Genomic DNA, 22951 nt, shown 5'->3' on the forward strand with positions numbered 1-22951 from the left:
CAACGTAATGCAGGATTATAAATGTAGTAGCAGTTAGACTATGGAAACTAAGTAGCAGTATGTCATCCTGCAATCCTGCAATGCGTCCTCAGCTTAGAGTATGGATTTTTTCCATCCTCGAAGGTCCTGCGAAGTCCACACGTGGCGGCAGTGTGTAGTAGTGTATGATACCTTTCTAATTTATGGTATGAGCAGTCTTCTGCATGCATGGCTGACTGCCATACATATATACTGCAGCCAGATTAAAAAATAGCTAGTGTTGGGTCATGGAAAATTATCCATTATGAAAAAAAATCACATTTTTCTGGATATTTTTCCAATATTTTTCCTTTCCACGATTGACGATTTTTGACGTTGACACCTGTCAAAAGTTGAAGTAACTGGTCCATCCTCTAAGAAATTAATGTTAAACTACCGTACATAGTTATTTTTACTTGACATTGGCAAAATCATTGATTATTTCGATGGAGCCATAACATTTAAAAGAAGAAGAAGAAAATGGAGCCAACAACAAGTAGTGTGGTTGTTAGAGGATTTTTTTCGCCGTTGTGAAATCATTTTAAATCTCGTTTTTCTGTGGGTTTTAGTTATTCAAGTTTATTTTATAATTCACGCTGAATAAAACTTCAAAAGATATTTCTAAACGTAGAACATAATATGAGCCAAAGAAAAATTTTCATATTTCCGGAAAAAAAACCACTCTTTGAATCTTTTCGGAAAATTACCCAACAGTGCCTGCAGCTGACAACTTTGACATTGACAGCTACAAACCTGAACCTAACCTATACTGATTTTGATAAGAAAATAAAATTGAAATAATCCACATAAAAACAACTTTACAAATATGAAGAATGGACGATAATGGGAAACAGGCTTCGTCCTATCAGTTGGACCAGGAAATTCTGGATGGTAAGCGCTGTAACACCAGTTATCTGACACTGTAATATGAAACTTAAATTTCTTAGTATGCAACAGGTCTTTCGTATGACGCAAAATACTTCCGATACATTGCATGTTACAGTGGAATAACAACATAATACACAAATGCGTAATAATAACATAATTAAAAAAAAAAAATATTTTCTACAAGAACAAATTAAGCTGTAATTCACAAAAATATTATCAAAAGTTAATTTGTTTTTGTAACACATTGGGTGTGTGGTAGAGCATGGCTACAGGAGATTTCTCGTCTGTAAAGAGAGTATTTTGTACTGAAAATTTTTAACGATTTCTAAAATTGTTATGGTTTCCAAAAATCCCCATTCTTTTGGGACAGGGACACTTTTAAAATATTGTTATTTTTGTATGAATGTTAAATTCGACGAATTATAAAAATACAGAGAACAAAATTTGTCATTTATGATGTTAGTGATACAGTGCTGTAGTACATATTTTCCAAATAACCTTGTATATATTCTCATTTACGATTGGATAATTAAGTATAACATATTAATAAAAATAATCATATTGGAAATGAAACTATTTTTCTGGATTTAAATAGCATTAATTTGTTTTTTCAAACAAACCGACGTTGCGGGCCCTTTACAGGTCCCATGGTCACGGTTGACTGAGGTGGTACAGTCTTCAACCAGTTATGTCTAATATTGATGCAAACCACCCTACTTTTTCACTATACTTACAATAGTTATTAATTAAATGCCTTACTTTTAATTGTATAGAGAAAACATTCCAATTTATGCTACATTAAGTTTTATAAATTATTTTATTGAATGAATTTTTATTAAGTTCAATTTATTATTAAGTAATAATAGAAATTAGAATAAATTAAAACATATTAATTAGTACTGCAGTCTTATGTCTGTTTGGGATTTTTCATTAGAGGAAATACTGGATCCCAAACTGGTGGTATGGAGAAACCATCTTCCCTGTTGAAATTAGGATGTTTTTTAATTTCAATGGCCTCTCGCAGCATTGTGGGTAGATAACGGACTTCTTTTGCAAGGACCTGAGTTTTGTCAAACTTCATTGAATGTGTAGGTTTATCCATGACATGATCGCAGACTGCAGACTTGTTTACGCGACGGTGTTTGACATCAGCTATATGTTCTTTGAGGCGGGTACAAATACTTCGTTTTGTTTGTCCAATATAAGAGAGACCGCACTCACAGTCAAGCTTGTAAACTCCTGCATCCTGTTACTCCATCCATCATATTACTCACAACAAGATCCATTCAATATTTTTAAACATTTTAAAATTATGTTTTCTCATTTCCACAATTTTGAGTTACGACAGCCCCATGTCTTTCTACATAGGTTTTGATTATAGTGACCCTCCCTACCGACCCTTGAGGTATATGAGAAGGGCACTATAACCTGTGTGTGCACAGGAAACTTCTAAGTTCAGGTTCTGACCCCACATCAATCAGCCAGTGTACAGTGTTGTCACAGACCGTTGTCACTGCCTTCATCCAGTCTCTGCAGCTCACCACAAACCCCAGCGAGTCCATACCCAAGTCCGGGTCCACCAGAAACGCCCGCTGTACCCTGGTCTTCCCAGCGAGCCCATAGTCTCTTGGGTCAATAGATAGGGACAAGTTTTGAGTTGTGACAGTATTTGTTTCATGTTCTATATCGAGGCTGAAAAAATCGAATAATCGAGAAAAAGCGTTTTTTAAAATGAAATGAAAACAACGAACCGCAAGTAAGTAAGTCTTTTTTTCTTTGAGAATAGGAATAGGAGAAGGTTTAAACACCAGTACCTATTAGTTATAAATTTTTCAAAGGCGGTGGAGACAAATTTTATGATTAGCTTATGTAAATAATTTTTCAGGTGCGACGGCATTGCGCGCAAGTCTCATTTTTCGAAAGTCGCCTGAATAAAATGAACATTTTAATTTAAGAGCTTCTTTTTCAAAATTTTAACGTGTTTAAAATATTTTTAAATAGTTTTACATTTTATCAAAAATCGTTATGAAATCATCGATTATCCGATTAATCGAACCAAATGACATCGATTAAAAAGATACCAATTATTCCACAAAAATATCGATTATTCCGATTAATCGATACCCATCCCTAATCGACGGAGTGGTGGCCGGGGGCATGATGAAAAAATCTGTATTTTCCGAACGTGCGCCAGTTAGACGGCATAGCAATATTCGCAGGCAAAACCTCGAGCAGAGACACACAGGATCGGAATGTTAGTAGTAAGAAAGAAAGTAACCGGAGCGAATGGAGGCCTAGTGGGTGGTAACAAGCTGAAACGAATCAGTGACTCAATAATTAATTTAATCTGTGAATGGCGTGGTTAATTATAACTATGTATGTTAACCACCAAGTATAAGCCAACCCAGTAAGTGAAGGCATTTTTTTTATTATTTAACGTTATTGTGAATATGTTATATGGTAACCTATCACAAACTCGATTTTAATTTCCGACATAAAGTTTCTTCGAATTTTCATTATACCGAAAACCGAATCATAACCAAACCGTTGTTCTTTCAGGATATGTTGAGTGTTTATAGGAATGACACGATTAGGTTCGGTTAACTTAGGTTTAATAGAAAAAAAAACATTTTCCTCTCAAAATTACTTTCGAGGTTATGAAAATTCGAGCAAACGCTATTTCTGTAAAATGTCATTTCGTACTACTGGTAGGTAACCATATTATATACATTACTGTTAATGTATTTGTATGTATGACTTCCGTGGTTGAGTCTTTTTAAAATAAAAACTAAAGTGACGGGATTAACAAGTCGTGCGCCTGATGGTAAGCGACACGCCTGTCCATAATAGTTGCAGTGCCACTCAGAGCTTTAAATCACAAAGCGCTGAGAGGCGCCGCCATTGCACCCGACACCGTGAGACATAAGTTGACTAATCACATGTGTAATTTCAATAAAGTTTTGTATGCCGGTTTTTATGTCGTCATCTCTGAGATCCCGGGTTCGATTACCGGCAGGGTTAAAGTAGAAAGTAACTTTTCTATATTATCTCGGGTCTGGGTGCTTGTGGAACCGTCGTTGTTTTCGATTTCCATAACACAAGTTTTAGCTTCAGACGAATCATATACGAGCATTAAACAAACGAACAATAAACAATATTTCTTAACTACATGGACTTACATAAATATAACAACTCAATACGCAGGTATTCAAAAGGTAGGCAAAGTCACAAATTATTCAATAAAATTAAGTAGAATGTCCCCGAGTTTACGATTTAGCGCATCAACTTTGCAACTGTATACTCGTATATCAACATCCAGCGCGTCAATTCTGATAATTTTAAATCATCTCAGTTGTGAGCTATTATTCAACTGCCATTGCAATTTTTTGGTATTCTGATTTTCGGTGACACGTCAACGGTGTAGTCTACTAATATTATTTTATCATGGGCGCGGTTTGCGTGGCTATAGCATGCGGGGCGCGCGGCGACCATGCTTCTGGTGCGATTATTTTGTTTTGAGGAAACTGGAGTTGGCGGTGTTGTAAAGGGTTCTTCAACTTTGTTTTGTAAATCAAAATAAAACAATAAATTTAAATGACAATGAGTCAAATTTTTATTGTATTTAAAAAGTAAGGTTTGGCAATTATTAATGAAAAATGATATCTGATAAATGTCCACCACAATTATAGATGTCGATTCTTTCATCAAAGTTTTTAATCACTTTTTGACAAAATGGTGGTTCTATTTCGTTAATCACTTCACGAATTTTGAGTTTTAAGGCTGCAATCGATTCGATTGGCTCCGTTTAGACTCTGTCTTTAACATAACCCCATAAAAAAGAATCCAGCGGTGTTAAATCACATGATCGAGCTACCCTCAAAACGGCTGAATTTCGTGAAATTATGTTAATTCCGGGAAATTTGGTTTGCAATAAATTCATTGTTTTGGTGGCTGTGTGACTTGTGCCCGTTGGCGTTGGGCCGTTTTTTTTTCGAAAATTCGGCTGGAAATGCGGTTACGGTCAATGGATTACGCTATCGAGAGATGTAAACAACTCAATTTTGCCTATTATTGATGATATGGATATCACTAACATTTGGTTTCAACAAGACGGTGCCACGACCCTTTAGATTTATAAAAAAGACGTGTAGAAAACAGCATCAGTGGGAGCGATGATTACGACAGTTGTCAGCAGAAGTTGTGCGATTATAATTTTCTCTTTTTCTTTTTCACCAAGCGGGCTGGAAACCACTTTGCACTCGGTAGACGACATGTTGATTTTCTCCTATGTTTGTTATTTCCTCAATGTGCAGAAAGTTGCTGCTATATCGGGATCCACTGTACCATCTGATCGATATCATGCGATCTGTGTTCTTCCAGTCGTGGTCTCCACTTTACCATGACGCAGATGATAGGGTGTTACTTGTCACCGCTGCGCATGAGTGTATAACCAGAAATAGAGACGAAATAAGGGCCATGCATTCCTGGTAACTCATCAGTGATACATCACTTATAAATCATCATCTCTCGTTTGCACTGAAATATAGACGACGTCAAGAACTGACCTGTGTGTACGTCTCCGTATATGTATTCCAGAAATATTCTGTATTTATTGTAATAAAGATAATATCTGTAACAATGCCGTGTTGTTCTATTCGGTGGTGTGACGTGTCACGTCTGGTGGCAGAATACTCACTAATTCCGCCTTTTTATCACCTTTTCCCTAGTTCCTGGCCACTTGTTTTCAAATTTTGAATCGTTCTTTAATTCCGTTGCCCGTCATAGAATATAATAGAATAGAATAAGCTTTATTGCACACAAAACAAAAACAGTGACAATATAAAACATAGTTAGAAGGTACAGTCGGGGACCTTATCGCCAGACAGCAATCTCTTCCAGGCAACCTTACAAATTATTACGGAAGTATAGATGAAGGGCAGTATGGTGCACAAAGCAGCTGAACTGTGTACAAATTGAACAGATTACACTCTTAAACAACATTAATAAAACGTAGTATATAACATACATGTCTATACCAATTACAATGCCACTCAGAGCTTTAAATTGCAAAGATCTGACGGGCACTACCACTGCGCCCGTCACCCTGAGACATAAGTTGAAGTCCCATGTGCCTGTAATTTTACCAGCTCCCTTGCCCTTCAAAACCGGAATACAGTAATGCTGACATTACTGTTTGGCGGCAGAAATAGGTAAGTGGCAGTACTTCCACAGACGAACTGTTTCACAAGAAGATCTACAGCTACTATGTCAACTTCCAGGTCATGATTCCTCAGCACACTGCCCAAGCTCTTCTTGTTGTCTATCTCAATAAGGGAACTGCAATAAGGTGATGGTATCTCATAGAACGATGATGATTAACGTTATTATTCCAGCCCGAGGCATCAACATGACGGTTGATGAAGTAGCCGGGCTGACCACTGTCAAGTATGCGGAGAGAGTACAGCAGCTGCACCTTACGGAGGATGACCTTGCCTTCCTGAAAGGATTGAGAAGAAGGATTAAGAATCGGGTATGTAATATTGATTATTATCAGAGAACAATAAGTACAGTGCAAGTGCTAAGTTTGCATGGTACGTGTGCCAACAGTGCGCGAAGTTCCACATACTTGAGCTCAGTCCGTCATTTTCGCTTTGTACGTGTCAGTTATCTCGCGTAAAACCTCGAATATTCCTTATTTTCCTACTTTGGTGTGCAAATATTATAATCGCACTTGTAATATTATCTATGGTAATGTTTCATATCATAGTTAAGTATTATTTAATTTTAATAAAATCGTGCGGTTGGTAAGCGACACATCTGTCTATGATACTTGTAGTACCGCTGAGATCTTTAAATTTCACTTAGATTCACCAGCAGTCTTCAAAACCGAAACGCAATAAAGCTCACATTACTGCGTGGCGGCAGAAATAGTGTGTGATGTCGCAGTGTTTCAAATAATGAATGTGAGAGTTTTGGCGACAGCGGTCCTGATAGTAATCGAACCGACCGTCTTCAGCTACTTGGAATAGACCTGTCGTCCAATCTGAACTTAGGCAGTTACATTGAATCCATGGCCAAAAATGCAACCAGGAAGCTTGGCATCCTTTCCAAGGTGAGGCGTTACTTCACACAGTTTCTTCAGCTGTACCAAGCACAACTCCGGACGTGTATGGAGTACTGGTGTTATGGCATGGCTCTGCTGAATTCCAACTGGCAACCTTCGATTGAATTGACAAGTGTGCCATGAGGCTTGTAGGTGACTCGGAATTAGTAGGGGCAAAGTTGCAGAGCCTTGAACACCTTTGCTTAGTTTTTGGTATACTAAGGATATATTACGGAACGTGTGCGATGTGATTGCATAATTTGATACCGCCTTCCACTTTCCATCATCGGGCGACTAGACGTGAGCTGGGGTTCTACCCCTATGTTATGGATATTCCCAGGTTTCGCACGAAGAGTTTCGTTTCCACATTTATGTGGCGAGCGGCTAGAGAGTGGAATTACCTGCTTGCAGACTTATTCACATGTGTGCATGCTTCATTGTCGACTTCATCGTGACTTTCCATCAGATGAGCGAAGGTCAAATGCTCACTTGTTTTTTTTATAAAAAAGGCTTAAGGCACTTCCATTTCTTCTTCTTTCTCTGTTAACCGTGAAGGGAATCTATCTGGTTTAAATAGTAGATTCAGAAAATGTTTTAAAACGCGTGAAATTCCAAATGACATTGAGCCTAATGCTACCCAAATGGACCAAAAAATGGACGCTCTGAACTCGCAACTCCTGCATTCATTAGGAAAAACTCTCAGCTGCCGCGCAAAAGAGAGATTTTCGATTTAATTTTGTTTTGACTTTCTTTTTTTTTATGACATCAAGTGATGGGACGAACAAGTTCTATTGCGCCTGGCAATAAGCAACAAACTTAAACAAAAAGAAGACGACGAAATGCTGCATCATTGAACGCAGTATATTATTTCCTTTGTATTTTATTGTCATCGTATGCAAAATAAGACTACAAATTTACTACAAACAAATCTACAGTTATTCAATCGTATGTGGTTTACCATGCAACATGATATACGTTGCAATATAGCCACTTGTTTAGTTGGTACGGTCCTCTAATCTGAGATTGATCTTTTGCCTTGTTTATTAGACGACGTACCGTGATCTGTATGAAAACCAAGCGTGCCACATTTTTGTGCCTCTGATGACGTCACAAGCTCTATTTAGTGATGAGAATCGTCCTTCGGCACTATGATTAAATCGAAAGCGCGGTCGCTGCACGTATTTAGAATAATGATTTTTCAAGTGTTTGTTGATTATAAGAAGCCGTGAAATATTAATATAGTACAATGATACCGGAATATATAATTAAAGCTTTTATTAATAAGTATTTTGAATAATAATTGAAATAACGTCAAAATAGATATCCCTACTAGTTGCGCCGTTGTGTATCATTTTAGTTCCCTCTAATTTATTACATTGATTAATTAATAACATTTATTTTAAGTATTTTTCTCACCGCACACAAAACGCATACGTTTGAGTTGTGTTTTGTGTGCGGTGAGAAAAATACTTAAAACACAACTCAAACGTATGCGTTTTGTGTGCGAATACCATGTTATATGTAACATGGTATTCTGGCAACACTACCTTCCCTTTCACCCGCTCGCCGCTGCCTGTCACCCACACCCAGTCTGGGAACCATTCGGAGGTAGTTTGCTATTATTTAGGCACTCAAGTTGTGAGGCGCGTTCCAGAATCTTGTTATGTTTACCTAATTACGTGCTACCTAATCTCATTGGTTGCCCATGATGTCTGAAATCTCTAAGTGTTCTTTCTCCACCAATTTTCAGCTTGCATCGCAAAACAGCCGCCGCCGCAGTATGGAGCATCTCCGTCGCCTTGCGCGTGAGTTGCGCGCGCTGCGAGCGTGCCGCGACGACGCCACCGCCGAGCGGCGATCCCTGACGCTTCAGAGAGACGCGTTGAGGGACACATGCACCGCTTTGAGGCAGTACATTGCACAGGTCAGTAACAAATAGGGCCTGAAACATTATCAAATGTTACAGCGACTCATCGACTACAGAGAAATAATATCTCATTACTGGATACTAAAGGAAACCGACCTCAAAAGTAAAAGAAAACGGTTACCGGAAAGTGCGTGAAATCGGATTCATCCCCCTCTACTTTGCCACTCTTCGTGGTGGAATATTGTTTTCAAATTTAAACGGGACCGCTACCGAGGCACCCTCTTTCCAATAAAGAAAAGAATCATCAAAATCGGTTCACTAATAGAATCCGGAGTTATCGCGTAACATACGTACAAAACTTAAAAATAGAAATACAGTCGAATTGAGGACTCCTCTTTTTACCAGTCGGTTAAAAAGCGATTCATCGGCTACAGATAAATAAAATAGCTTTAAAATAGTTTTTTTTTCTAATATCAAGTGATCGGACGAACAAGTCGTGCGCCTGACGGAAAGCTACACGCCTGTCCATAACAGTTGCAGTGCCACTCAGAGCTTTAAATCGCAAAGATCTCAGGGGCACTGCCACTGCGCCCGTCAGCCTGAGACATAAGTTGACAAGTCCCATGTGATCGTAATTTCACTAATTAATCAGAATATTGTCATGTAGAACTATTTAACATTCGATTATGGTATCCGGATATATTATTCAATATTTCATGATAATATACTCAAATACTTAATATCTATACAACCTCAAATGGCTTTAGTTGATTCCACAAAACAGTGTAAGAGTCGTATTCTAGAACTCTACTCAATGCTCAAGTCAGGATTTGAGTATGGTTTAAAGCACAATCATACTCTAGTCCCTGCCATTAGAGTCGTATTTCCAGTGCTTGAAATCATACTCAGATCCTGACTTGAGCATTGTGTAGAGTTCTGGAATACAACCCTCAGTGTAAGAGCTCTCATGCCAGAAAAGTTTTGACGTTGGCTCCGCCCAAATTTGTGAAACAAATATATGCCTGAAGTTCGCGTGACATGCGACAGGAGATGTTGAATTTTGCGCATTAAAAGTACCAAATTCGTTTTAGCGGAATACATTAAAACTAAAGGGATTAAAAAAAATCCGTAGTGACAGTTGTCGATCATGCATAAATATAATTAATTATCTAATTTTTGTCCTAATAACCTGTAGCATTTCGAAAGTGAATCGAAAAAATGTGAAAATTAGAGGTCATTTCGTGATTTTTATCTTTCGAGGAAACTTTATTATTTTATGTTTCTGATTAATGTCTATGCTTGAATATATCGTGTAGTTACTCATACAATATTTTATTTTTAACTTTAAAGTGGATATACCCCTCTAAAATCAAATCGAAGATTAGGAATTTTTCCTCTGCTCCCTCTTAAGGATATACACTGATTACTATACGGTGTGAAAACAAGATTCCAAAAATTTTCTCGGTAGACAAAAAACACAAACTTTCGTCGAAATTTTACAAGAAAACCACTGTATTCAATAGGTACTTCACATATACCAATTTTTTTTTTTATATGAACTGAACTAAATATAACATAAAAAAATTGTAAAAAAATTTAATTCTCAAATAAAGCCAGTGCCTTTGCCGCACGAACCAAGCAAAATGAACCGATGCATTACGGGAAAAATTTAATTGCGAGCTGTGGTCTCGACTCTTAAACAATAAAAATTGCCACCGAAATTAGGTGGAGAATACTAACTTGAAAATTACGCAAAAGTGCCATAAGGGTTTACTAACTGTATTTATCGTTTTGCAGTCGCTCGAAGAACGCTGTGACACCACAGAAATACCATCACTAGACCTCGCTCGAATCACAGAATCTCCGACAAAAGAGAATCCAAAAAAGACAGAGACACCAGTTCTATCAGATTGCCTTACCAACAAGTTAGACAGGGACAAACATATGTTCGAGTGTCGCATCGACAGAATCGTACAAAACTCCGTTAATCACATCTACAGGAGTGAGAGAGACAAGAAGATATTCGCCAAGACCGTCTTCATAAGTGAACGAACGAATGAACGAAATTCAAATGTCAAAGTCATAGAGAGTAAAACGGTTATACAGAGTATAAATTCTACAAATGTGAATAACGAGAAGTGTATGGGAATGAATGGCAATGATGAAGTTTTGAATTTGTCAGTCAACAAGAGAAAGAGTCATGGGAGGAAGCAGTCAGCTCCAAGGAGGATTGCTTACGCTTGCATGGAGAGTGATGGTGAGTTTTAAACAATTTAGTTCCACCGTCACCGTTCGAGACAAGTCACTATGACCGTTCGAAGAGTTAGGTTACCTATCACAAGCTAGAAACATCATTTACGGAATATACTTCTGCTGTATTTCTGTATTACAAATTTATATCATGGCACTAATGAACAAAAAAACGAACCGTGTGTGGAATAATACCTCAGTGGCCGAACGGTTACCATGCCGGACTGCCACGCAGAGGTCCTGGATTCGAATCCCGGGCCGGGAGAAATATTTGTATGGCCTACATTGATTTCTCTCTCGTGAGTTTGAGTGCACCCGCGACACTGGGTTCGCCAAGTGCGGGGCTTTGAAAAAAAAATGAGATTCGGAAAAAAGAAATTCGTTTTTATTGGGATTTTTTGTGAAACAACTCCATTACTTTTGTTATGATTATGAGGATATTGATCGAACACACAGAAAAACTTCGTCGACCCGGTGGGACTTGAATCCACCGTTACCGAGTCGTTAAAATTCTCCTATGTGTTTTTGTTATAGATCTTTGTACTGGCATTTCGGCATTCGTTGCCGCTAGTAATATCTAGTGAGAGATTTTCGAATAACCTTCTCACTGCAACCGATACCTTTACAGGTATCACAACTGACGCAGATGTCCCTTTTGGATCAAACGTATTTATTGAGATTTTTTGTGAAATGTAATAATACTTTTCGGCATTCGTCGCCGCTGTGAGAACGTTATTCAAAAATCTCTCACTAGATGTCACTAGCTGTAACGACCCGTGGCTCAGATGGTTAGAGCAACGCGACGTTGCAACATGGACGTGGTTTCAAGTCTTATCAAGTTTAATCTTTGTATATAAAGAAATGCGTGTTTGTGTCAAGTTACCCTTTTGCGCCCAGTTACACGACCTCCCAGTTATCACGCTTTTACGTACATTCATAGCGAATCTGAATTCTATTTACTAGACAACAACAATTAAATTCCTCGGAAGAATACAACTGCGCGGTCGCCGCGCGGTAGCCTCGTAGACCAAAGACAAGCCATACTTGCCCGTGCGCCCGGGACTATCATTTAAGTTGAAACGTAAAAACTAAATAAATAGAGCGTATTTTGCCGTGACAGATGCACGCGGTTTCCGCGCGGCGTGAGCGCGATGGAATTTGTGTCAAATAAATCGACCCCTACTACGAAAACATCGTGTGTCGAAATTGCCAAGTTTACAGGGGAGCGTTTTAAAGTTCTGAATTCACTCGTTATTCACATAGAGTGATCATCTAATAGATCATCTAACCGATATCTAGAATTTTATAATACTCTATGTGAGTAACGAGCATTGCCGAATAAAACTAATAATGCTAGTCACGTGTTATACTCATTTCAGAGAATTCAAAACTTTAAAACGCTCCCCTGTAAACTTGGCAATTTCGACATACGATGTTTTACGTAGGAGCCGTCGAAATGAGCCCTTTTACCTATCACAAGGTAGTATCATGATTTACAGAGTTTTGTTTAACCGAAACGATTTCGGTTTTTTTAACAGATTTTGTTTCATTTATCAGAAAATACATTACGATTAAACTGTATGCCATCGGTACGATAAAAAGAAGTGGAGAATGTTCACAAAAAAGATATGAATATGATAATCTTATATAAGTTTGAATTTACAGATGGTGTATTGGATCTGAAAGTGAAGACAGAGCCTCAGTGACATCAGCGAAGACAGCTCACGACTTAGGCCTTGAAGCCTGTGGTAGCGGTTTTATGGTTTACTTGGGCCCGGAATAACGTCAGTCGTGGCTTAAAATTACGTAAATTATGGCCCAAAGTGAAGTTTAATTATGGCCCAAAGTCAAGTTAATTATGCCCCGCAGTCAAGTTATTTATGGCCCAAAGTCAAGACATCGTTATTTGTTATACAAGGCTGCAAAGTTGTTGTTTGACGCGAGTACTTGTATTAAATCCTGAACATAGCGAGGGATTTAAGCCACGAGACGCAAAACAACTTAGCTGCCGAGTGAAACTCACAACTTCACCACACTTTAGCGAGGAAAATGGAAAAGGAAAAAGGAAAAACCGGTGAACTATAACAAATCAGTTTTAATAAACAAAATTAGTTATCGTTGTCAATTTAATGTCAACAATAATAAGAATAAACTATGCCTGCGTATTTATATTACATAAATAATGTGGGACAAATCGCGTAGTTCAACGTGTCATGTTTTTTGTCATCTAAAGAAAAAGTTAGGTGCACCACAGGCCATCGTCGAGTTCGAATCTAACTATTCGAATCTAATTCCACGTTAGCATGGAAAAACCTTTTCCATGCTAACGTGGAAAAAACGCTTTTGCGCGCAAATTTTTAATGAGAAAGAAAGCCTTTCCGTGCAAAAGTATTTTGCGATCTGAAACGTTATACACGAGGTGAACTTAGTCTCGGCCCAAAAAAATCTGCGCTAGAAAATACGTAAATTGTGACCAGAAATTAGTAGAGACTGCTACCGCACGCTGAATGTCTTTATATAAGTGTTGTAACTCTAGGGTGGTATTTTATCACTGTACGATGTTTTTGTAATGGTTTTGTTTTAAATACTTCAAAATCTATATACAGTGCTTCTATTTTCTCAATATCTCTCGGCAATCATCAGATTTCGGAATGCACACGAATATTAATTTCCATGCCCATTAATTATTAGATTTAAAATCTGTAATAATTTGAATTTTGAACAACGTACTTTACTGTTTTGTTTTGAGTTCCGTGTGAACTATATAGAGCTGTAAAAAACTAATTCTCTAGCAAGTTAACAAAAATATAAAGTAAAGGAAAAGAAACTGATTTATATTTTTTATAATATTCTTTTAAAATATTCTTTACTGTTTCGATTGAAACACCACAAGCTACAGATAAACGTTATTGGACTTTTTAACCGTTGTTGTCTTTCCACCACTGCTGAATACGTTCAATAGTGATGAAACGGATATCCGGAGACTATCTGTTATCCGGCCTATTTTTACCATCTGGCCGGATACCGGATATTTAAAACTGAGAAAAATTCATAACCGATACGCCAAATAAATTGATTTATTGATTAAAGATGCTAGTAATAGAATATACAGCAACTACAGGATCGTTGATAATCTGTTTATTACTTGTAACTGAAATAATTATGAAGTTAGAGATAACGTTACCTGTAAATTTAGTATACTTAAATTTCAGTAAAGGCAAATTATAGTGGATGAAGACCAGTTTTTCTGCATTAAGTGGTAAAAGTTGGTGTTATTTATTTTTATAAATAGATCCAACTTTGCGATTTTTTTTTACTGTTAATATTTTTCTGTTATGTATTTGTTTGTATTATCGAATAAATTAATCATTTTTTATAAAAACCAATTGTCCACAACTTTGTTGTGCATTGACGATTTGATTTGTCAAATCGTCAATGTGAAAGTGCAATCATTTACTAACCAATCAATCACGGTGATGCGCGCTTTAAACCGGTTGCAACATGTTTACGGCAGCGTGTCAGATATCCGGCCTAGGTACTCGCCGGATATCCGGTATCCGGCCAACATCTCTACACATCTTTAGTATCGGCTTTGTGTAAAAAATACAAGTACACGCTGTAAATTATTCGTCACGTCTGTGACTTCAGCGGCTTTCCTCCCATTGGATAATAAATAAAAAATTTAATAGCATAGCAACTCTATATAATTCCAAGTCGACTGAAAGCGTCCGGTCTGTACCAAAGGCAAAGGGCAACTGAATAAAACCCGGCGACAGCCGAATCACGAAGTTTGCCGAGTGACATTAAGAAAATAGAAGCACTGTACCATTGACTTACAATTATATGTAAGTCAATGCACTGTACATATATTCGTATATCGTATCACACTGAAATAATTTTTTTTTAACGTCATCTTGGATTTGAGAGTACGAACTTTATAATCCAAAAACCCCCGTGTACGTTGTTTGCCTAGATTTTGCTACATGACGTAATGACGTCATGTGGCGTGAGGGGAACGGGGTACAGGAGACAGCGCGATAGTGATATTTTTTTGTAGTGTCAGATCGCTGAGTTGTGTAACAATTTACTAGTCACACCGGAAGGATATCGTCATTTTTTGAATGATGTCGTTTTGCATTAAGACTAATATAGTACAGAATTGCAGAGCCAGATCTACGCTGGTTAGTGGATAAGTTTAAAATTAAATTTCATGTCATAATTTGAATAATTAAAATGAATCCTTTGTAACGATATTGCATAATAAGAAATATTAATTGACATGAAAAGATTATGAAGAATTGTGATGCTAAAGGAAATTCTCAAAATACATTTATTTTGTTGTGGTAGGTGGTATCAGGTGGTCTCAGCGTATTGTGTGAAGAGACGTCGTCGTGGTGAATGTGTTGCAGGGCGGAATGAGCACGTGTCCACCGCTCATGGTGAGGCCAAGGCCAAGTTAGTTTTTTTTTTTATACATGACAGGCAAATGACTCCACCCGATGTTAAGTGGAAAGTGGTATCCAAACGCGAAGGAACCTAGTGCAGCGATGGAACCCTCACTGCACTAGCCACCGCCACCCTGCCTGCCTACAATATGCCTTTTCACGCCTTGTTTGAAGGACCCCATATTATAACAGGGAGGGAAGACGAAGGGAGTTCCATTTGTCAACCGTGCGGCAGAGAAAGGAGCCACCGAACCTTTTAGTACGCGATGGAATGCGGCAGGTAGTGAAACGGTGACTACGAAGGCCAGCACGCGTGCTTCTGAGCAGGAACGGGGAAGGCCCCCCTTGAGGTTGAACAGCTCTTCAGAGCACTCACCATGGTACATGCGGTAAAAGGCGCTAAGCGATGCAACATCTCTACGCAGTTGCAGAGTGAAGTGGGAATGGTACGGTTGTCCTAGGTCTGGACCAGTCTATCACGATATGGTTCAAGCCAAACGTATTTTTAAAGGCAGGCTTAAGTGGTGTTAAAATTACCAAGACCAAATTAAAATGGATAAACTTGCGTTGATTCTGATTTCTGTAATTTCTGGAAGTCCACCAACAAATTAAGAGGACTTAATGGCCTCCCCGTGAGTGTTGGCGACGTGACTAAAACTAAGTAGGTTCCCTTTTATTATAACTGAAAACCGCATTCAAAAATCTTCGTTTATTGCTCATTACTCAAAATTAAAAATTTTGCATTGTGCAAAGTCATTCTGTGCGATATAATTTTCAAAGAAGCCATAGTTGCCTAATGGTTAGAACTGTCGCTTCTCAAGCAAAGGCCGTGGAATCGAATCCGGTCTCGAACATCTTTAGTTTCTCGGAATTTATGTGCGAGATTTAATTTGAAATTGACCATGAGCTTTTGTAATGAAACCTGCACGTCGAAGAAGGTTAACAACCTTCGGGAAACGTGTGAAGGCCCCAACACGCATTGTTCCAGCGTGGCGGACTACGAACTAACGCTTGCCTGAGAAAAGTGCTTGTATAAATTGGTGGAGAAAATTAGTGGAGAATTGTGGAGATTATCATTAAGTGACGAGTAACTGGATGATGTTAGACAGTAGTAGAGAATTAATAATTTAAATTTCTTATAAGTCTACTGGTGGAAAGACCGACGTCCTGATTTTGATTCAAATAGGAATCGATCATTTGTGAGTTAACTATTGTTCCGATTAGAAATAACAAAAGTTTTCGATAGGCCAGTTGTGAATCGCAATTATGCGCCTCGACTCGGAAGAGACGCAGTTTCCGATCGGGAGAGGCAATCAAAATCAAGCTGCGGTGGAGACATGAATAAGAAGGGAAATTATCCCGTTTATTTATAACTGAAGAGATATTGTCGGACATAAGCCTTTACGGTTAGCTATGGAGGAGTAATAATAATTTCTTGCAGCTTCACTGGGGAGAGACAGTGCAAATACGAACGAGAAGGGAAATAGTGCTTTTTCGTCAGGGAAATTTCAAAGATGACACTCACTGGTAATAAAATTAGGCAGCTGCCAGACAGCTGGAAAAATTTAAATATAAGAATGAAGAGCTGGAACGGGGTTTTGTCTTTTCAGCTATATATCTCAAATGTTTCACTATAGCATGGACCCTCTCTTTTAAGTAGACCCGTAATTAACAGTGGAATGTATAATGGGTAGATGTGTGACCTAAAATATCGGCTATAAGAATGAAGAGCTGGAGCTGGGTTCTGTCTTTCCGGTTATATATTTTAAATGTTTTACAATGGCCTGGACCCTCGTTAAAGTAGATCCGTGCTCAGCGGTGTAGTGTATAATGGGTAGATGTATTACGATAAAATGTCGTACAGTAATAAAATTGCTATATAACTACATATACAACACATAAAATGACCAAAAATTATATACATAAATGTATATACCGTTTGGGATAGTGCAATTACGCGTAACTAGTATTTGATTATGAGTGGCCAAATTAAATCCGCGTAAATGTCGTGGCAACCACATTAGCGTAACTTACGGGAATCTATTGTTATCAGTCCGTAGACAAAATAAATTAATGCTTTCTGTGCATAACTGGAAGTCGTAGCCATTGAAATATCAAAGTAATACCTTTAAAGCCCTTTCCTGTGAAATTTGGTTTAGTATAGATACGCGCCTGTTACCAATACAATATACGCGGAGTTGCATTATCCTCGACAAATATACTACATATAAAATTATATACATATATTGCATAGATTAGTTGTGAATAACAAATGTTTTTATAAACCGGACAATGTCCAATGTTAATCGAAATCACAAGTTAATATAGCGACACGCCTACTTCAAATTCAGTTGTGTAATTTAAGCGCAGCGACACGCCTACCTCAAATTCAGTTGTATAATTTAGGCGCAGCGACACGCCAACTTCAAATTCAGTTGTGTAATTTAGGCGCAGCGACACGCCTACTTCAAATTAAGTTGTGTAGTTTAGGCTTTCGCATTTCTTCCAGTCGATAATATTCTTCCATAAAGATATATACATATATATACCTATATACATTTCCGGACACATAATTCGAGCTACCACGCATTTTCAGTATTAACTGCCTAAGCTTAATCATATTTTTGATTGATCAAAAACTGTTATGCAATTTTGTAACTAGTATACTAAACGTCCTTTCGATAACTCCTTGTTGGGAATTTGGAATAGCAAAACCGAGGAAAACTTTTTCTTCTATGATAACACTTTTTTGTATTTCACCCTTTACGACAAAAATGCGAGGTAGCTCCAATTATGTGTCCGGGATTATATTATTGTCTAATTTTATTAATATTGTTTTGTATTCCACCTCTAAGGGTGGTAAAGTTGGGGATGAATTCGGTTTTGCGCACTTTCCGGTAAGCGATTTCAAGAAAACTTGGCAAATAGATGTAATTCCACTAACTTTTGAGGACGGTTTTTTTAGTACTAACAGTAGAGCTCCTTGTGAAGGAGTTCGTCTAGGGAAGTACTGCCACCTGACCTATTTCTGCCGCCAAGCAGCAATCTGAGCATTACAGCGCTGCCGGTTTTGAAGGGTAAGGATATCTAGGATACTAGGGATACTGATGAAATTATAAGATAATAGGGATACTGGTGAAATTACAGGCACATGGGACTTGTCAACTTACGCCTTAGGGTGTTGGGCGCAGTGACAGTGCCCTGAGATATTTGCGATTTAAAGCTCTGATTGCACTGCAGTTGGCGTGAGCTTACAATCAGGCGCACGACTTGTTCGTCCCGTCTCTTGTTCGTCCCGTCACTTGTTCGTCCCGTCACTTGTTATAATAACAAGTGACAGGACAAACAAGTACAAGTAATTTTGTAACAAAATAAAATAAGATAATGTCACGTCTCGTCACGTGTCGTTAATAATATTCATTTCTGATTGGAATAACTTTAAAAGCGTCAAAATTACTTCGTGTGCCGCTACGTTTTTACATTATATTAAATATTCACAATTTAGGCTCGGTTTACATGGCCACCGAATTAACATAAGTAACACTCAATTCTATAACTTATAAACTATATACGATTAGAGGTGGGCGTTTAAACAAAAAACACTTAAAAAGTTTCTTTTTAATATAAGGACGCTTATAATTTTGTTTTTTACAACTTCAGTAGCAGTAGAGCACCTATTTCTGCCGCCAAGCTGTAACGTCAGCATTACTGTGTTCCGGTTTTGAAGGATAAGGGTGCTGGTGAAATTTTTTATTAAAAAGGAACCTTTAAAAAGAAAAACAATCGGTTGCCGGATTAATCCCCTAGTTTGCCACCCTTAGAGGTGGAATATTTTCTTCGAATTTAAATAGGACTACCTGTCTAATAACCTGGTTAAATTTTCCATTTATTTTAGTACCACTAAAGGAACAACTCCTTTGATCGAAAGGTATATCTGCATCAGTTCTGATACCTGTGAAGGTATCGGCTGCGTTGAGAAAGTTATTCAAAAATTTCTCACTAGATGTCACTAGTAGCGACGAACGCCGAAAAGCTAGTACAAAGATTTATAACAAAAACACATGGCGACGTCTTACTTTCTCAAACTCGTATCTTAACGTTACTGAAAAAGATACTGAAATGCAAAAAATGGATTTTGTATACAAATTTTGCAGGCCGATTTCACATCTCATTTCCTTCATGTTTACGGCTTTTACCTATTCTTAAAGTAATGCATCTAAATTAACACCCTTGATAAGAAATTTCAAATTTAAGTCATACGCTAACTAACCACTTTTTTTACCACAACCACTGTATTTATTGTTCTGTGGAACTGACCAACGCGTCGAAAAGCGTGCTTATGTGCCTATCTTAAAAAGCATACCTTTTTAAGGGTCGTATTCCAGAACTCTACTCAATGCTCAAGTCAGGACTTGAGTATGATTTCAAGCACTGGAAATACGACCCTAATAGCAAGGACTTGAGTATGATTTGTAGTGCTTTAAATCATACTCAAGTCCTGAATTGAGCATTGAGTAGAGTTCTGGAATACGACCCAAAGTGCTTTTCGTTTAAACACAACTACGTGCCATTGACACTCTATCGACATGATTTTGAATTAGCAGACTTAGGACCCTAGTATGGATATTTCGGGTGCACGCCCCTGGAATAATTTAATTTTTTTTTGTACTCATAGTGAGAATTGCCTAGTTTTCTAACCAAATCTGATTGTCTAGTACATTAATATTATTATTGATATTCACCAGCGCCATCTGTAAAGTCCAATAATTCTAGAAATACTGTAATGTCCAATAAAAGCTTGTCAACCTTTTACAGTATATTGGTTTTGAAAATTATATAATGTTTTAAACAATTTTATGTACCGTTTTAAACAACCTGAGTCAACAATTTGAGGTTGTTTTAAAAAAATATATGCTGTTTTAAACAACTTGACATGAAAATTTAAAATTTTTAATAAAATTATGAACAGTCGGATATATAAATTTAATGTTTTGTATAAGGATTCGATGTACAAAATTTTGACAATATGCCTTGTTGCATTCGCTCAGAATGTTTTATAAAAAAATATATAAATAAAAAAACTATTTTAATAACTTATAAGACTCCATTATGAAACAATTGAAATTGAAACATCTATTTTAAAGATTTATATCTAGAATTCTCAAACAAATATTGCTCATTCGAAAGGCAAACGTAAGGGCGCAGGTAAAGAGAGGTTGCTCTATTACACACCAGGAAAAAACTGGTTAAAGTGTCAAGTTTGTATGGTGTTTAGGGCAATAACATTTGTCCATGTTGTGTATGAATGTAATTTATATGATATTCAAATTTATTATTATAAAATTCATGACACAATTACTACTATTATTATACAAAATATACAAAGCATTCGGTGTAAAAATTTTATCGTAGGATTATACAAAAGAAACTGTAGCGAATAAGTGGAAACGTGTTAGAATTCTATGAGATGTTGAAAATTTAATAAAGAATTTTAGTTACCTTATATGTTGTTTTATTGTAAAAATTTAGAGAAAAAAGTCATATTAACTTACGCTGTTTTATGTATAAATGAATAAAATAAAATAAGCATTATTATAAAGATGGTTTTCCACAGGCGAGGCGTGGCGAGACGAGGATTGAAATTTGTATGACAAAATTTCAATTCTCTCCTAGCCCATGGAAGTAAGAATTGTAATGTTTGTTAATGCTATATTGAACCATAGTGACAGCACCACATAGAGTATCATACTCTTTAACGGAGACACGATTTCTCGCGCGCACTCGCGCTGGCTATTAATATCAATCGCAAACATTGTGGGGTACGTATGATTTAACATGTAAAATAATAAGGTTTAATCTGATTCTTCTTCCGTTAAGGGGGAACATCACGGTTTTATGTAATCTAATACCCAATAGATGGCGGTAGTAAGGCGAAATAATAGTTTATTACGATATTAGCAAAATTGGCAGCCAAAAGTTATACTTTTATTGTATACACGATTGGAGGAATTCATGATACATTTAAAATTCCTATAACTTTTCACATACAATCTTTCAATTAGATAAAAATATCTATTATCCGCATTGACTTACAAATATCCGCTCGAAACCAAACACATACAAAGGTATGGTTGTTGTTTGTTCAATTCTTTCCGTAAAGGAAAAGGCAAAGGTTTCACGCCATACAGCCAAGTCTTAGCTCAAATATCTCGAAAACGATACCCAACCTGCCATTATTCGAAAAATCATGTCCGCCATCTTGGATTTAGAAATAAGTGCCATATTCGTAATTAACACTCCCAAATACAACGAAAATGATAACCATATTCATTGACTTACAAATAAATGGACAATAAATGGACGACGGGTCTAATACAAAAACCAAGTACCAAGTCAACCTATTTAAACGTAGTGACATGTAAAGGAATATGAAAAAGCTAAAACGTTGAATTTAAATTGTAATGTCATCGCAGTACTGTCTAATTTTGCTTGCTTCGCTGTCAGTCGAACAAACGAAGACTAAAGCGTGAATGACGCTCTGTATACGATTTTAACGCCCTATAAGTTCGGACACTTTTTAGCGCGGACCCGACGTCCTTATAATTGTAAGCCAATGCCCATATTGCATATATTCGAAAAGTAGTGTCCGCCATCTTGGATTTAAAAATAAATGCTATATACGTAATGAGCACCCCCAAATATCTGGAAAACGATACCCAACTTGCCATTATTCGAAAAATCATGTCCGCCATCTTGGATTTAGAAATAAGTGCTATATTCGTAATGAACACCCCCAAATACCCCGAAAATGATACCCATATTGCATTTATTTGAAAAGTCGTGTCTGCCATCTTGGATATTTTATTATTACTTATTGCATTTGTTACATTATATTAGTGTTGGGCAAGACGTGAAATTAAAATGAGTTTTTTTTTTCATTTGAAGAAATGGAGCGGTACGATGTCCGACTTCAATTGAGGTGAGATAGTGGTAATAATGTTTGCACCTACGGCAATGACTCAACAGACAGGGAATATTAAGCATATTTTCATAACTTGATGGTATCAATGGTATCGACTAAAAAGTCGTTGAAAGACCAAGTACAAACACACGACGCAAGCACATAGAAAAATTCGTGAGGTCCGTTGGTTCGTTTCGTGGCTTACTTGGTATAGCGTCTGGCACGGTATGCAAGAAGACGTCGGTTCGAATCCGACCGGATCGAAGGATTTTTTTCTGAGTGTTCGATCTTTTTATTAATAATTATAACAAACTAGTGGAGTAATTTCACAAAAAATAATTGAATATCAATTCAATAAAAATTTAATTAATACAGTGAATAGCGACATCTCTCGCCAGGACTGTTAGCTGTAAAGGTAC

At 37.2% G+C, this 22951-nt stretch overlaps 1 protein-coding gene across 1 annotated transcript; it reads left to right on the forward strand.

The window, feature by feature from the left end:
• Positions 1-803: 803 nt before the first annotated feature.
• Positions 804-13763, forward strand: LOC113234553. The gene is made up of 5 exons (XM_026469895.1): positions 804-909; positions 6300-6436; positions 8760-8933; positions 10674-11133; positions 12792-13763. Exons 1-5 carry the CDS (start codon positions 852-854, stop codon positions 12830-12832), a joined length of 870 nt encoding a protein of 289 aa, XP_026325680.1. The 5' UTR covers positions 804-851; the 3' UTR covers positions 12833-13763.
• Positions 13764-22951: the final 9188 nt, after the last annotated feature.

Source organism: Hyposmocoma kahamanoa, unplaced genomic scaffold, assembly GCF_003589595.1.
Source record: "Hyposmocoma kahamanoa isolate Upper Pololo Valley unplaced genomic scaffold, ASM358959v1 84, whole genome shotgun sequence".
Taxonomy (NCBI): domain Eukaryota; kingdom Metazoa; phylum Arthropoda; class Insecta; order Lepidoptera; family Cosmopterigidae; genus Hyposmocoma; species Hyposmocoma kahamanoa.